This window comes from Erithacus rubecula (genome assembly GCF_903797595.1).
Source record: "Erithacus rubecula genome assembly, chromosome: 34".
Taxonomy (NCBI): Eukaryota; Metazoa; Chordata; class Aves; order Passeriformes; family Muscicapidae; genus Erithacus; species Erithacus rubecula.
Genome location: NC_136684.1, coordinates 709849 through 724972, shown reverse-complemented (window position 1 = coordinate 724972; position 15124 = coordinate 709849). Strand labels below are relative to the sequence as shown.

At 45.8% G+C, this 15124-nt stretch overlaps 2 protein-coding genes across 2 annotated transcripts in view; both read left to right on the top strand.

The window, feature by feature from the left end:
• Window positions 1-15124, top strand: part of LOC306814037 (zinc finger protein 541-like) — a 263524-nt gene that overhangs the window by 211081 nt on the left and 37319 nt on the right. The gene's annotated exons all lie outside the window — the stretch shown is intronic.
• LOC306814039 (olfactory receptor 14J1-like) lies at window positions 346-14596 on the top strand (the record flags this gene model as incomplete). The annotated part of the gene is made up of 2 exons (XM_079329740.1): window positions 346-494; window positions 13927-14596. 2 exons carry the CDS (start codon window positions 346-348, stop codon window positions 14594-14596), a joined length of 819 nt encoding a protein of 272 aa, XP_079185866.1.

Genomic DNA, 15124 nt, shown 5'->3' with positions numbered 1-15124 from the left:
AAACAAAGGATTGCTCTGGGAGTACCAGCTCAAGACCTGGGGCCATACCAGAGGGCAGTTCCCTCCCTCTCCAAACACCTGGACACAATAGCCAAGGGGTGGCCAGGGTGCCTCAGAGCTGTTGCAGCTGTAGCAGTGAACATCCAAGAGACGTGCAAATTCACCCTAGGCCAGAAGATGACCGTGCTAGTATCCCACACAGTGTCTGCAGTCCTAGAGGCAAAAGGGGGACATTGGCTTTCCCCACAAAGATTTCTAAAGTACCAGGCCATTCTGGTAGAACAAGATGATATTGAAATTGTGGTAACAAAGATTGTGAACGAAGCTTCTTTCCTCAGCGGGAACATGAGAAAACCAGTGATCCACGACTGCCTGGAGACCATTGAAGCCACCTACTCCAGTCACCCGGATCTGAAGGACACCCCTCTTGAGGACGCTGAGAGCTGGTTCACTGATGGGAGCAGCTATATCATCAGTAGAAAAAGACATACTGGGTATGAGGTTACCACAAGCAGAGAAGTAATAGTGTTTGGACCATTGCCAACAAATAATTCTGCACAAAAAGCTGAAATAATTGCCTTAACCCAGGCCTTAGAGCTGGCAAAAGGAAAAGAAATCAATATTTATACAGACTCAAGGTATGCATTTGGAGTAGTACATGCACACGGAGCTATTTGGAAACAAAGAGAACTGCTGAACTGACAAGGAAAAAATATTAAACATGCCCAAGGAATACTAAAGCTATTAGATGCAGTTCAGTTATCTAAGAAGGTAGCTAATATGCACATCAGGGCACACCAAAACGTGATCTCAGAATTGGAAGAAGGAAATATGCTGGCGGACAGAGAGGCAAAAAACTCAGCCAAAGGTGACGTACCCTATGAAATTGTCAAGGCAGCATTAATTCCAGATGGAAAGATCTCTATTGAAGGTAAGCCAGTATATAACAAAAAGGATGAAAATCTTATTTAGGAAGAAGAAGCAACTTATAACCAGGAAGGCTGGGCTATAACCAAAGAAGGAAAACTTGTAGCACCTTTTTATTTCTTGTGGTCACTAGTGCTAAAAGAACATGAGAAAACACAGTGGGGAATGGACGCCCTGTACAATTATTTAAAAGATAGAATTCTGGCTAGAAAATAACAAGGCACAGTTATACAGGTAACTCGTCAGTGTGTTCTTTGCCTCCAAACTAATCCTAAAAACCTTCCAAACCCTGGAATTGGACAAATTAGGAAGGGCTGTGGACCTGGGAAGCAATGGCAAATTGATTTTACAAATTGCCCAGGAAAGGGGGGTATCATTACATATTAGTGTTAACAGATACTTTTCAGGATGGCCAGAAGCCTTCCCTACTCGGACAGCTAAGGCACGAGAGGTGACCAAGGCATGGTTACAAGAAATAATACCATGTTTTTGAGTCCCAGCCACTATATCTTCTGATAGAGGGCCACATTTTATCTCAAAAATGGTACAGAAAATTAGTCACCACTTGGGAATAGATTGGAAATTGCATACTCCATATCACCCTCAATCCAGTGGCCATGTAAACAAAATGAGCCATATGATCAAACAATAAATTTTTTAGACTGGGGCAAGAGGCAGATTTTCCTTGGCCCCAGGCTCTTCCACTGTCATTAGTATGAATTAGAACAAAATCAAGAACAAAAGGGAAATTAAGCCCTTTTGAAATAGTGTATGGGAAACCATATGCGGTCCAAGAAGGAATAGCACCCATTCAAACAGAGGAACAAACTCTACACAAATACATGGTATCCCTAAATAAACAACTTAGAGAAATTGGAAAATATGTGGCTTGGGCCCAAAGCAGAGAATTAGATGGGCCAGTACATCATGTACAACCCGGGATTATGTATATGTTAAGTGTTCTGCAAAGAAGACTTTGGAATCACAGTGGGAATGACCATTCCAGGTACTCCTCACCACCTTCACGGCAGTCAAGATCAAGGAACAGAAGGCGTGGATCCATCACTACCGAGTGAAGAAGACTCCTGAAGAAATTTGGGAAATTGCACCAGGCAACAGAGAGAGACCTGAAGCTGAAATTCACCAAGAACAGCGAGTAATGGACTTATAGCTGTCATGGACATAATGCAAATGGTTCTGACTCACGTGGTCATTGACACAACTGTAATAAGAGTCAAAACAACAACACATCAGAACAATGTAACCAGGATTTATCAATGCCAAGGGAAAGTTTACTATGCCTACTCTTGTAGGGCTTTGAGCAGAATAAATTTGGGTCACAATACAAATATGAGGGAAGAGAGGAATGTTTGAGAATGTGAATATGCATTCGTACAAGATGGGTTCCATGAGGCTCACCATCCACTCATGGAACTGATCCAAGTTGGTCCTGGATGCTGTGACAAATGTTTGACCACCTGTCCTGAATTTAGACTTAAAACTGAAGGATGCACAGCCAAAGGGTTTGATCTTGATTTTAATGTTACTCAATATTGCATCGAGTTTAACAAAATCAAAGCCAAATCAACCCCACCAGTGTCAGAGAAGGCTGTAACAATCCAAACTCCAATTATTTCAAAGAAAAAGGAAAAACCTATAATTCCCACAATTACTAAAATTGGACCATATGCTATTAAAAAAACAAGAATTCAGAGACTGCTAACTAACCCAGGATAGCCTCTGAAGTGAGTAGAAATGGGAATGCAAGTAAATGCTTCTACCATTCGGCCAGAATGTGCACCATTTCTCAAAACTCCTTTTGTGGAATGGACTACTTGGCTTCAGAACTGTATGCCCTCTAGCTGTAAGAAAAAGAGAGGCCTCACTTGGGTATTAGGAACAAGACTGGGAGTTTTAAGCCCAATAGATTTGGAGGTGTCAATGAACAAATTGACTGTGATGGGGAGTAATTTAGTTAATTTACAACAGCCTTTGCAATCTTCTTTTTTAGCACCAGGTAACAATCATTGGAAACTAGCCAAAATATTATCAAAAGGGGAAAACATAGAAGAGCAAGACCATGAGGTAATAATTAAAGCCCTAGGCACAGCCAGTGCAAACATTTCTCTGGCTCTTGGATGTACTCAAGCACAAATGTAGATGCAGTCAGTGGCTGCTGCAGTTATCAGGGAAGGTGAGGAAAGAATATTCCCTGCTGAAATTCTCAAAATTGTTTGGGATAATGCCTCCGAAATGGAAAGAGAGCTTCAACCTTGGTGGGTTTTGGTTAATATTACCTATAACCCTGAGACAAATACAGCTACAGCTTTTGTTTTAACTATACATAATGCATCTGTGAGCTTAATACACCCAATAATTGCTCTAGGACTAAATCATGCAGCGACTGTACTGTATCCTTCTGAACATAGAATGTGGGCACGAAAAGTTGAAGGAAAATGGCAGGCCATTAACCTAGAGCCCTGTTCTATGAGAAAAGAATTGGGATATATATTTGAGGGAACTTTAAAAAATGACAAAGATGCTTGCCTGGACACGGACCAAAGCATTTGCCACTTTGAAATGCATCTAACCAACCAAACAACTTAATTTGTATATATAGGACATGGTTGTGTCTGTCTTAAAACAGCATGTCCCACCATAATAATAGACAATCAAATTGTGGATGAGACTCAGTTCAATTCATGTGTTTGCAATTTTGCTAAAATCAAAGGATGCCACTTTTCCTATCAGGCACCTGTAATATCACATCAGTACATAAAGGCAAACCTGGTTACTGTGCAAGAAATATTGCTTGCGCCTATAGATATGAATTTAACTCAAGTCATTCAGCTACTGAAACACCAGGAATGAAGAAAAAATTTTGAAAGAGATTCAAGATGCAGGGAAAAGGACTTTGATCATGATACACCTTAATATGGAGAGCACAAAAGGGGTTTTTCAATGAGTTGAAGAACATCTGTCTCATCATTGGTGGGATGTGCTATTTGGATGGTCACCAACTGCAACTGGTTTGCTTAGTGCCTTAATTCACCCAATCACCGTGCTGCTTATTTTAGTTAATGTAAGTTTGCTTTTGTCTATTGCTGTACTTCTTGGGAATTGGAAGTGTCCTGGTTTCAAGGACAGGGGTCTGCCAATAAAGGCAGAAGTTTTCCTTTGAAATGGAGACTTTAATTCCACTCTAAGTATTATAATTTTTTGAATCAAGAACTCTGAGGCAGAGATAAGAGATTAGGAATAACAACTCTTTTACTAATACATCTAACCATACAAGCAGAAAAAACAGTAGTTGTTAAAATTACCAACAAAACAGACCAGATAACTTAGCTCCAGTCCTTTCTTTAGCTGCAAGCACGCTCTCTCTGCACTCGGTCCCAGTCCTGCAGATGGAGCAAAGCTCAGAAGCGGCAGAGAAGTGGGCGGGGGCAAAGGTGGGAGGGGGTGCCAGTGGCCACGCTGGTCTCAGGTGGGAGCGGACTGGAGAGGGCACTCACTGTTTGGGTTCTGGTGGTGTGTTGGTTTCACGTGCTTGGCGGGAGGGGTGGTTTCCCCTCAGGGGAAGCTCCACGTGGATCGGGAATGGAAGGGGCTGTCCCATCTCCAGGGGCTTCTCCTGTGAGCTGGTGGAACCAATCAGAGAGCTGATTTGGTGATGGACAGCTTGGGAAACCAATGGAAAGTTCTTTCGCTTTCACAAGTCACAGTGAATCAAGTGCTGGGGGGCTTTTTCGGCTTCCGGCCTCCGGAGAAGTGGGGGTCCCCGGCCGGAGCCCTGGCCCGACTCTGGGCTCGGTCTAGGGCCTGGCCCGGCATCTCGGCCCAGCACCAGTTCTGCCGGGGGCCTGGCTTGACTCCGGCTCTGCAGGGGGCCTGGCTTGACACCGGCTCTGCAGAGGCCCCAGCTTGGTTCGGCTCAGATCTCCACGTGCTAGAAGAGGCCTCCAGCTGACCGCATGGCTTTTTCACAATCTAGATACAATTTTAACTTCTTAATGACTAAATAAGATTCTCGATCACCTGAGCTCCCCTAAATGAGAAGAAATAAAGCAGGTCAGCGGAACGACGATAAAGTTCCTGATGGGAAGAGATTGGAAATATGCAACTGATAAGTAGCTGAAAACCTTTTGTCTGGGGCTATGAGGGGATTGTGACTTCACTAAAATTCCTTTAAACTATGAAATATACTTGGGGAGGATGTGTGCTTGAGAGAAAGACTTTTCTTTTTGCCTCGGGAAATTGAGCTCTCTGTTTTGGGACTGGAATATGAACAGAGACATCTGATAAAGAAGATGATGAAGAGGATTTTGTTTTTCAGCAGTCGGCCTTTAAAAGTAGTACCCCACGCTGCATCGTAACCCATAACAGGGCTCTGGAAGGACTGTGGGAATGAGAGGAAAATTCATTGTTCTGTATGTCACCGGCGGATGCAGACTCTGAAGTGAAGACACCCCCTAAGTCTAAAGCAGAAAAAGGAACTTTTCTCTCTTAAGTGAACTGAAATGATTATTTGAGTGGATAACTGAGTGAAGTGTTCTCTGTATGTGGTTGGTAAGAAATGTGGAATGAAGGGAGGAGGGAATAATCTAAGAATCTTATTCTGATTTTTTTTTTTGTGTGTTATTAATAAATTTCTTCTTGTACCATTTTTTAAGACTGCATTGTCTTTACTCCTAAATCCTATCTCTAAAGGAAATTAAATATTTAAAACTGGCAAACCCTCTAGTCACACCATGGCAGGTGGTCAGCTGTGTCCTCAGAGGTAGGAGGCTGTAGCAGGGAAGATGCAGGGCAGGTGATCGCAGACCGTCTGGCTCTCCTGTGTTTGGCCACGTGGCTGGAGACGGGGAGGGGCGGAGTGGTGGGGGGGTTCCTCCTCTCAGCTCCGCTCACCAGAAACATGAGTAACCCCTCCGGAAGCCGCACTCACCTACCCCTTTTGTCTAGAGTCCTCAAAGATCCTGGGTGTAACCCGGCAAACTCCGTTAGAATGATAATGGGAAAAATTCTTTAAATTGACACAGTAATAGAAAAACATTCAACCCCCAACAGGAAGATACTGGGACAAGTGGCAGACTGAGCATCGCTATCAAAGGCGTATGACTTGGTCTTAAGAGCTCGCTGTCATGTGTCTTAGATGAAGAGAAATCCCCATATTGAGTAAAATAAATTACTCATTTCAAAGAAGAAGTGGGGAATGAAACACTAATCTTAGAAATATTAGGATTTTAGTTAAAAGTTAGTTATTTACTAGAATTAATTAAAAAGTAAATTGATAGATAGACCTTGCTGAAAATAAATAAAAGTTAGAAGTTAGAAAGAAACCCTGGCTTGAGGTAGTTATCTGAATCTTAAATAAATTATTGTCTGTCATCTTGTGTTCTCTCAGCGGTGCCTACAATGGGAAAAGATGAAACTAGTAAGCAGACCCAAAGAAACATAGACAATGCAAGCAGAAACCCATTCTTTAAAGAATTGGACTATTCCCAGAAATCATTTGTAATGTCATTGATAGAAAAGGCTGAGAGTTCGGGGCAAGGAAGACTCTCTTTACTTCCTCCTTTTAAGACCCCTCACCACAAAAAATGACCCCAGACTTCATTTAGAAATCAATCATTCATGTTTAATAGCTATTTGAGCTAATTACCATAGGAAGTGGGGATGGAAGAGGCTTTTATTATGAATATGCATTTGTTTAAGTCCTTTGTCAATAAATAGACTCTCTGATCACCTGTGATTTTGCAGTGCGTATTAGGGGATTATCTCACGCTGCTGCCCAGCCCTGAATAAACATACACTTTCTAACTTTAAATTGTTAAAGAGTGTTTTGTCCATCACAGTTGAATATCAGTATTAGACCAATACTCTTATTATGGTAGATCACCAGGGCATGTGGAACCCAGTGTCCATGTGACACAGCACAGCCTCATGAAAACATGGGGACAATTGTCATGCAATGAAATCTCATGGAAGCAAGTGTCAATTGTGAGCTTGGCATGGCCTCATGGAACCCAGGTGCAAGTAGGACCATACCATGACTCATGGAAGCAGGGAGCCATGAGACACAGCAGGGCCTCATTGAACCAAGTGATCATTGTGACTCCATGGAATTTCATGGAACAAACTGTCAGGTGTAACACAGCAGGGTGTCATGGAACACAAGTGCCACTGGGACATTGCCGCTGCTCATGGAGCCAAGTGTCCATTGTGACACACTAGGGCTAATGAACACAGGAGACCATTGTGAGGCAATGGAATGTCGAGGACCCAAGGCTGCATTGTGACACAGAGAGACCTCATGGGACCAAGAAGACCATTGTGAGGCAATGGAAATTACTGGAAGAATAGGTAAATTTTCAAGACAGAAGGGCCTGATGGAACCCAGGTGCCAATGGGACATTTCCAGGGCTGGTGTAAGCAAGTGTCCATTGTGACAGAGCCAGGCCTACTGGAACACATGAGAACATTGTTACCCAATGGAATCCCATGGAACCAAGTGTCCACTGTTTTACGGTGCAGCCTCATAGAGTGTTGGAGACCATTATGTTGTAATGGAAAATCCTGAAACTGTTGTGACAAACCTGGGCTTTATAAAAGCAAGGAGACCACTGTGATGCAATCAAATCTCAAGGAACCAAGGGTCAATTTTCACCACATCAGATTCTCAGGAAACTAAGGAGAACATTGTGACACAGTGAAATCTCTAGAAACCAAGGCTTTATTTTGACCAAGTGGAGCTGAATAAGAGACAAGATCCACTGGGATGCTGCCAACTCTTGTGGAATCCAGTGTCTGTTGAGACACAGGGCAGGTCATGGAAACATAGGAAGTGTTGTAATGCAATGGAATCAAAGGTTAATTCTGACAGAGAGGGCCCAGATGGGCCACAAGGTCCAGGGAAATTTTTACAGGTATAGCAGAAACAAGACACCATTTTGGCAGATCAAGGCCTCATGGGGTGTGGGATAGCTCTGTGCCACAATGGAATCTCATGGAAGCAACAGTCAATTGTGACACGGCACGGCCTCCTGGAACCCTTTTGCCATTGGGACACTGCCAGCTCTTGTGGAATCCAGTGTCCTTTGTGACACAGCACAGCCTCATGGAAACATGGGGACCATTGTGATGCAATGGAATCTCATGGGAGCAAGAGTCAATTCTGAAAATAGCATGGCCTCATGGAACCCAGGGGCAATTGGGACGGTGCCATGGCTTGTGGAAGCAAGGGGACATTGAGACACAGTAAGTCCTCATGGGACCCAGCAGATTGTGGGGAAATGGATACTCACACAGCAGGGCCCCATTGTGACAAAGTGCAGCATCACAATGGTTTCCTGGCTTCCGTGAGTCCCTGCTCTGTTTGCAATCAACATTTTGTTCCCCAAGATTACATGGTGTCACTGTGCTCTCCTGTGATTGATGAGGCTGTTCTGTGTCACACTGGACACTTGTTTCCTCCAAGGCTGGACATGTCCCAGTGGCACCGGGTTTCCATCAGGCTGTAATGTCACAATGGGACCTTGGTTCCATAACAATCCATTGTGTCATAATGTTCTATTTAGTTTTATGACAGCCTGGTGTATTGACAATTGACCCAAGGTTTCTTGAGATTCTATTTCATCACAGTGATCTCCTTGGTTCCATCAGGCCCAGGTTTGTCCCAAGAGAGCCTTGGTTACATGGGTTTCCAGTGCATCACAATGACCTCTTGCATTCCATGAGGTCCTTCTGGGTCACAGTGGAGCCTTTGTGCCATGTTTTCCCATTGCAACACAATGATCTCCATCATTCCATGAGGCCTTGCTGTAAAACAGTGAGCACCTGGTTCCATGAATTTCCATTCCATCCATTTCCAAGGATCTCTTGCATTCCATGAGGCCCTGCAGTGTTGCTATGGAGCCATTGTTCCATGTGTTCCCATTGTGACATAATAGTCTCCAGCGCTCCATGAGGCTGCGCCGTGAAACTGTGGACACTTGGTTCCATGAGATTCCACATTGTCACTGTCAGGAAAATCCATAAGCATCACAGGTTTATGTCCAAAAAGGAGACAGAGCACACCTTTATTTGAATAAAGGGAGAGAGTTCACCTGGGTACATGCCCACTGTGCTTTCTCTCTTGAGCTTTCAGAGGGTTCAGCATCCCTTTATCCTAAATTCCCGGCCACACGTTGCCCTCTTCCTTTACCCACTGCCCAAGGTACTAGGAAGGTACGGTCTTCCCAACCCGTGTACCCCATATTCCCCCTGGAATCCCCCCTGGAATTTCCCCCCAAATTAAGAAGTTCAGGTTTGTGCAGACCTTGTCTGTTTCAGGAGCCAAGCTGTCTGGGCCTGGTAACAAACCTGCTGCCCAAAGTCAGTAGAAACATTACGAACCATTTCAGAGGTCTTAACATCCATCCCTTAGCCCATCAAATGATTTGTAAAGAAATTAGCACACATCTTTCCTCTCAGATTGATGTTTCCTGTGCTGGTGACAGTCTTTTAAGCCAAGCCTTCAGCCTGTAAGGAAACACCAGAGGTTGAGGTCCAAAAAGGAGACGGAGAAGTCCTTTTTGCTTTATTTGAATAAAGGGAGAGGCCATGGGGCATTCTCCTGGGATGTCTCAAATTTTTGGAGGACACAGCCTCCTTTTTATCCTACTTTCATGGCTGCATTTTCCTCTCTCTTTCCCCAATGGCTGAGGTACTTGAGAATCCCAGACTTCCCGGAACACCTGACGCCTGAGATTCCTCTCCAATGTATAACACTCCCTTTTAATTTTTCATTCTTACAGAATTCATAGTTTCCATCCCCCCACTCCATGCCCCCCACCATTGCTTCTTTCATCTTCTTATATCCAATTTCTTTTACCAGCAAACCTACAGGTTTTTTGCAGACAAATCTTTTTTCCCATTCATCAATCAGTGGAATGCCTCCCATTGTTTCTTTTATCTCTTAGTGCTAACTCTATCTACAAACAGATCTACAGCTTGTTTGAAAAGACAAATGCAACATTCCTCTCAAGCTTGACCTCTCTGCTGTTGCAATTCCATGGACAGAGGTTGTTGTCTCTTCTCCCTTCTATGGGCAGGCTGCTGTTCAGCCATCTCCAGGACAGCAGGGCCCCACCCCACATCACTGTGACCTGGGAAGACAAAAACCATGACTGCAAATGTCTGCATCTCCTCTTTCTTCCCAGGCATTCGGCCCTGCCAGTGAAGTATTCTGCTGGTTGCCTCAGGAAAAAGGAGACCACTGTGACCCCGTGGGTAACATGGAACCAAACGTCCATTGTGACACTACAGAACCTCATGGAACCAAGGAAATCCCTGTGACACTGTAGGGTTTAATGGAACCAAGAGTTCATTGTGACACAGCGGGGCTGTGTGAAGCCAAGGAACCATTTTGACACTGTGAATCCAAGAAGACTCTTGTGACATTGGGGGGAACTCATGGAACCAAAGGTTCACTGTGACACTGTGGGGCCTCATGAAACCTATGGGCCACTGTGACACTGAATGGCCTTGTGGAACCAAGGAGACCATGGTGACACTGTGGGGCCACATGGAACCAAGGATTTCATTTTGACACTCAAGAATCTCATGGAACCAAGGGTTTGTTGTGACACTAAGACCATTGTTGAGAGTACAGAATCTCAAGGAACCAAAAGTCAATGTGACAAATCTAGGTCTCATGGAAGCAAAAATATCATTGTGACACTGTGGGGCCCCATCGACACAAATCTCCATTGTGACAGCACAGAACCTCATGGAACCAAAAAGAGCATTGTGACACTGTGCAACCCCATGGAAGCAAATATCCATTGTGACACTACAGAGCCTCACAGAACCAAGAGTCCATGGTGACAAAAAAAGGCCTTGTGGAATCAAGGACCCCAAAGGTCTAAAAAATTCCTTTCATGGTTCTGCCTTGGGAAGGGGAACCTCCTCCAGCTTTGGCTGCCACACTAATTGAAAGTGTCTTTTTTGAATGAGGAAATTCGAGAGTTTTAGATTGCTTTAAAAAGAGAGTAAAAAAAGGGGGGAAAACTTCTTTTTGGCTGTGTGCAGCATGTTCTCCAAACAAAGCAGGCCCCAGGTGAGTGTGGACAATCAGGAGGAGGTTGGGGAATGTGCAGGAAGGTGGTCCACACTGGGTCAGGTCTCAAGGCACAGCTTCTCTGATCTGACCAGACCTCCAGAGGAGAGACCCTGGATGAACATCAATCACAGAATGCTACAATCACCTCTGCTCTAAAGTGAACAGAAATAAAAGAGATCCATTAAAATAGGAATGTGCATTTCTTAGAAGCTCTTTGAAATATTTCTCCTTAACTCTATTAGGAAACCTTCCTTATGAACTGCACCAGACCAGAGGGAATTCAAGGCAGAGCCAGTGTTTGTCAGGACTTGCTTGATCCCAGTGAACCCCGTGGTGCATTTGGTGCTGAGTCCTTGAACCTCAGGGCCTGAGAGGAGATTGCACAAACCTTTCCAGGAGTCAAAGTCAGAATAAAATCTCAAAGTTTCTCATAGCAATTAATGGGACCCACTGATGTCCATCCCCATCACAGGCTCCTCATGAACTCCTTGGAGGAGAGAATTGGAGTCCAGGATTGCCCCAAAACCTCTCAGAGAGTCAGCAAGGAAAGGAATATCCTAAGTACCTTTAAAACCTTGAGTATCTCAAAGTATTAATGAGCCCCAGTGAGTGTCAATACAAAGCTCTCAAGGGACACGTTAAATCAGATAATTGTGGCCATGATTGCATTAACTACTTAAAGACTTGGTGTCAAATGGGAAACTCCAAGTACCTAAAAAACCTGAGTACCTTGAAACATTACTGAGCCCCACTGAGTATCATTACTGACAAAGGCTCTCAATGGACTAATTAAGCAGATAATTGGAGACCATCACTGTTCAAAAACCTCTCAGAGACTCAATGTCAAAAAGTAGAACTTAAATTAACCCTGAGTGCCTTGCAGCAGTAATGAGCCCCATTGAGTGTTGTTACTGACAAAAGCCCCCAAGGGACTAATTAAAGCAGATAATTGGAGGCCATGATTGCACAAATCTCTCAGATACTCAAAGGCATAAGCAAAACCCAAAGTCCTTTGAAAAACCTGCAGAGCTTGGAAGCATGAAGGAGCCCCCAGGGCCATTCCTGACCAAGGCTCCCCAGGGACTGGTCCCAGCAGATCCCTGAGGCCACTGGGATGTGGGGGGATGCTGAGGGCAGCACAAGGGGTGACAGTGCCCAGCCTTGCTGGGGCTGTGCCAGGAGGCCCCAGTGGCTCAGGACAAGGTGTCTCCTCCCAGCCCTTGGTGGCACAGACCCTGCTGTGCCCCAGGGCACCAAGACTTGGCTTCTCTTTGTCCCCACCTGTCATCTCTGCCTACAATTTCCTCCTCTGACTAGAACATGGGGATACTGTCACACTTCTGTTCCTCAGTGGGATCCATTAAAACTTCAAGCAACTTTGGAGTTTTAATCTGACTTGGAATTCTGGAGAGCTTTCTACACCTCCCTCTCAGGGACTGATATTCATGGCCTCAGCAGAACCCCCCAAGAGGGTCATTACATTCTTTGTGCTGTGTCTGTGCTGCTCAGCTGGGCTGGGCTCCTGGTGCAGAGAGTCACCTGAGCAAACAAGAAGAGCTTCAAAACCACATTTCTCTTGCTGAGCAGCTCTTCTCCCAGCCCAGCAGGGCTGGGGCTCTGCCTGCAGACACCCCGGGCACATCACAGAGGCACAGAGATCTTCAATCAGCCATTTCTGGGAAGATGCTCCGAAGTGACTGGAGCAGAATCACTCTCAGCCCTTGACACAGGAAGCCTCTGGCTGCAGGACAAGACACCTGCAGCTCCTGGAGTGATCTTCTAAAGCTGGAACATCCCAATGCCTGCAGACTACGTGAGTACATTCTCTGATTCTCTCTTGTGTAGAGCAGCCAGGGATGCCCAGGGCTGTCCTGCAGAGCAGTGTCCTGCAGCCGAGGATACTGTGCTGGGACAGGGACTCTGCAGCCTACCAGGGACAGCTCTCAGCCAGCCCTGGGTGCTGCCCTAGCACTGCGGGACAAAGTCTGGGTGGAAGGTGGTAAGGCTTGGAAGTGTTCTTCTTGTGTGGTGTGGATGCTGCATTGTTCAGGACTGCTCCCAGCATGACATTTACTGCAGAACATTTTTAAGTAGATTATACAGGGAGCACAGAAAATCGGAGGCTGCATAAAAGGGAAAATCCTGCTATTTAATCTACTGGTCTTGGTTGCCTCGATGGGAAATTGCACACTGATATTCGTCTCTCGGTTCAGAATGAGAAAAATTTTAAAAAATTCTCTCAAATCTCAATGAAGTAGTCAGTGACAGATATTATCACAGGGTCCCTATAGGCAGCATCAGTGTCTCTTTTCCAGCCACCTCAGGGCTGCTGTGATGTTGCCAATTAAGCTTGCAAGAACAGAGCTGTCCCTGGGCAGTGCCCTGTGCTGGGAGGTGTCTGCAGAGCAGAGCTGAGTCCCCAGGGCTGGGCTGGGCTCTGGCAGCAGTGGGAGGGCCCAGCCCTGGGCACAGGGAAGCAGCTGATGGCAGGGACAGTTCCAGGCAGCAGAGCCCTGGGCAGGCAGTGGGGTGAAAGGGGTCCCAAGCTGGGCTGGGATATTTAAAGTCCTCTCCAAACTGAACAATTCCATGATTGCTTTTCTTACAGATCATTGTGGCAAGACACAGCAAATGTCCAACAGCAGCTCCATCAGCTACTTCCTCCTGCTGGCACTGGCAGACACGTGGCAGCTGCAGCTCCTGCACTTCTGCCTCTTCCTGGGCATCTCCCTGGCTGCCCTCCTGGCCAACGGCCTCATCATCAGTGCCGTAGCCTGTGGCCACCACCTGCACACCCCCATGTTCTTCTTCCTGCTCAACCTGGCCCTCACCGACCTGGGCTGCATCTGCACCATGGTCCCCAAAGCCATGCACAATTCCCTCTGGGACACCAGGAACATCTCCTACTCAGGATGTGCTGCTCAGGTGTTTTTCTTTGTGTTTTTCATTTCAACAGAGTTTTCCCTCCTGACCGTCATGAGCTACGACCGCTACATGTCCATCTGCAAACCCCTGCACTACGGGACCCTCCTGGACAGCAGAGCTTGTGCCCACATGGCAGCAGCTGCCTGGGCCAGTGGCTTTCTCAATGCTCTGCTGCACACAGCCAATACATTTTCCCTGCCCTTGTGCCAGGGCTATGCCCTTGGCCAGTTCTACTGTGAAGTAGCACAGATCCTTAAGCTCTCCTGCTCACACTCCTACCTCAGGGAACTTGGGCTTCTTGCTGTTAGTGCCTGTTTGATATTTGGTTGTTTTGTGTTCATTTTTTTCTCGTATGTGCAGATCTTCAGGGCTGTGCTGAGGATCCCCTCTGAGCAGGGACGGCACAAAGCCTTTTCCACCTGCCTCCCTCACCTGGCTGTGGTCTCCCTTTTCATCATTACTGCCACATTTGCCAACCTAAAGCCCCCCTCCATCTCCTCCCCATCCCTGGATGCTGCTCTGTCAGTTCTGTACTCAGTGGTGCCTCCAGCCCTGAACCCCCTCATCTACAGCCTGAGGAGCCAGGAGCTCAAAGCTGCAGTGTGGAGACTTATGACTGGATGCTTGCAGGAACATTAAAATGCTGGCAAATTTCTGAGTATCACTTGCAATAAAAGTAAGCTTTGATACTTCTTGTTGGTTTCAATTTGAAGCTTTTTTTTTTTTCTTTGATCTACTTCAATATTGTCCAAAATTTGTCATTCTTTGTGCCATTTCCCGCTTTGTTTTTCTCCACCTTCCCTATGACCACAAACTCTGTCAATGAAGAGCTGCACTCTCAGTGGCTTTAAATTAACTAAAGGATCTCTCAGCAAAGTTTTCTCCAGAGATGCCCCTTTTGTTTCCTTCTCTGGAGCAGCAGCAGCCATGTCTGTGTGCAAAGCTCGGAGCAGATCAGTGCTGACACAGCATGGTGCTGTTGTGAGGACATGGAGCTGAGTGAACACAAATGCCATCAGCCCCTGGGGCCAGCAAGGGCTGGGGGACAGGTGGGGAAATAACTCAGGTTTTTTGTGGAGGCCTCTGAAAGTCTGTTCCCATGAGCTGTGAGTTTCCTGTCCCATGCAGATATTGTTGCTCAGAGCCAGGGATGACTGGCAGTCACCC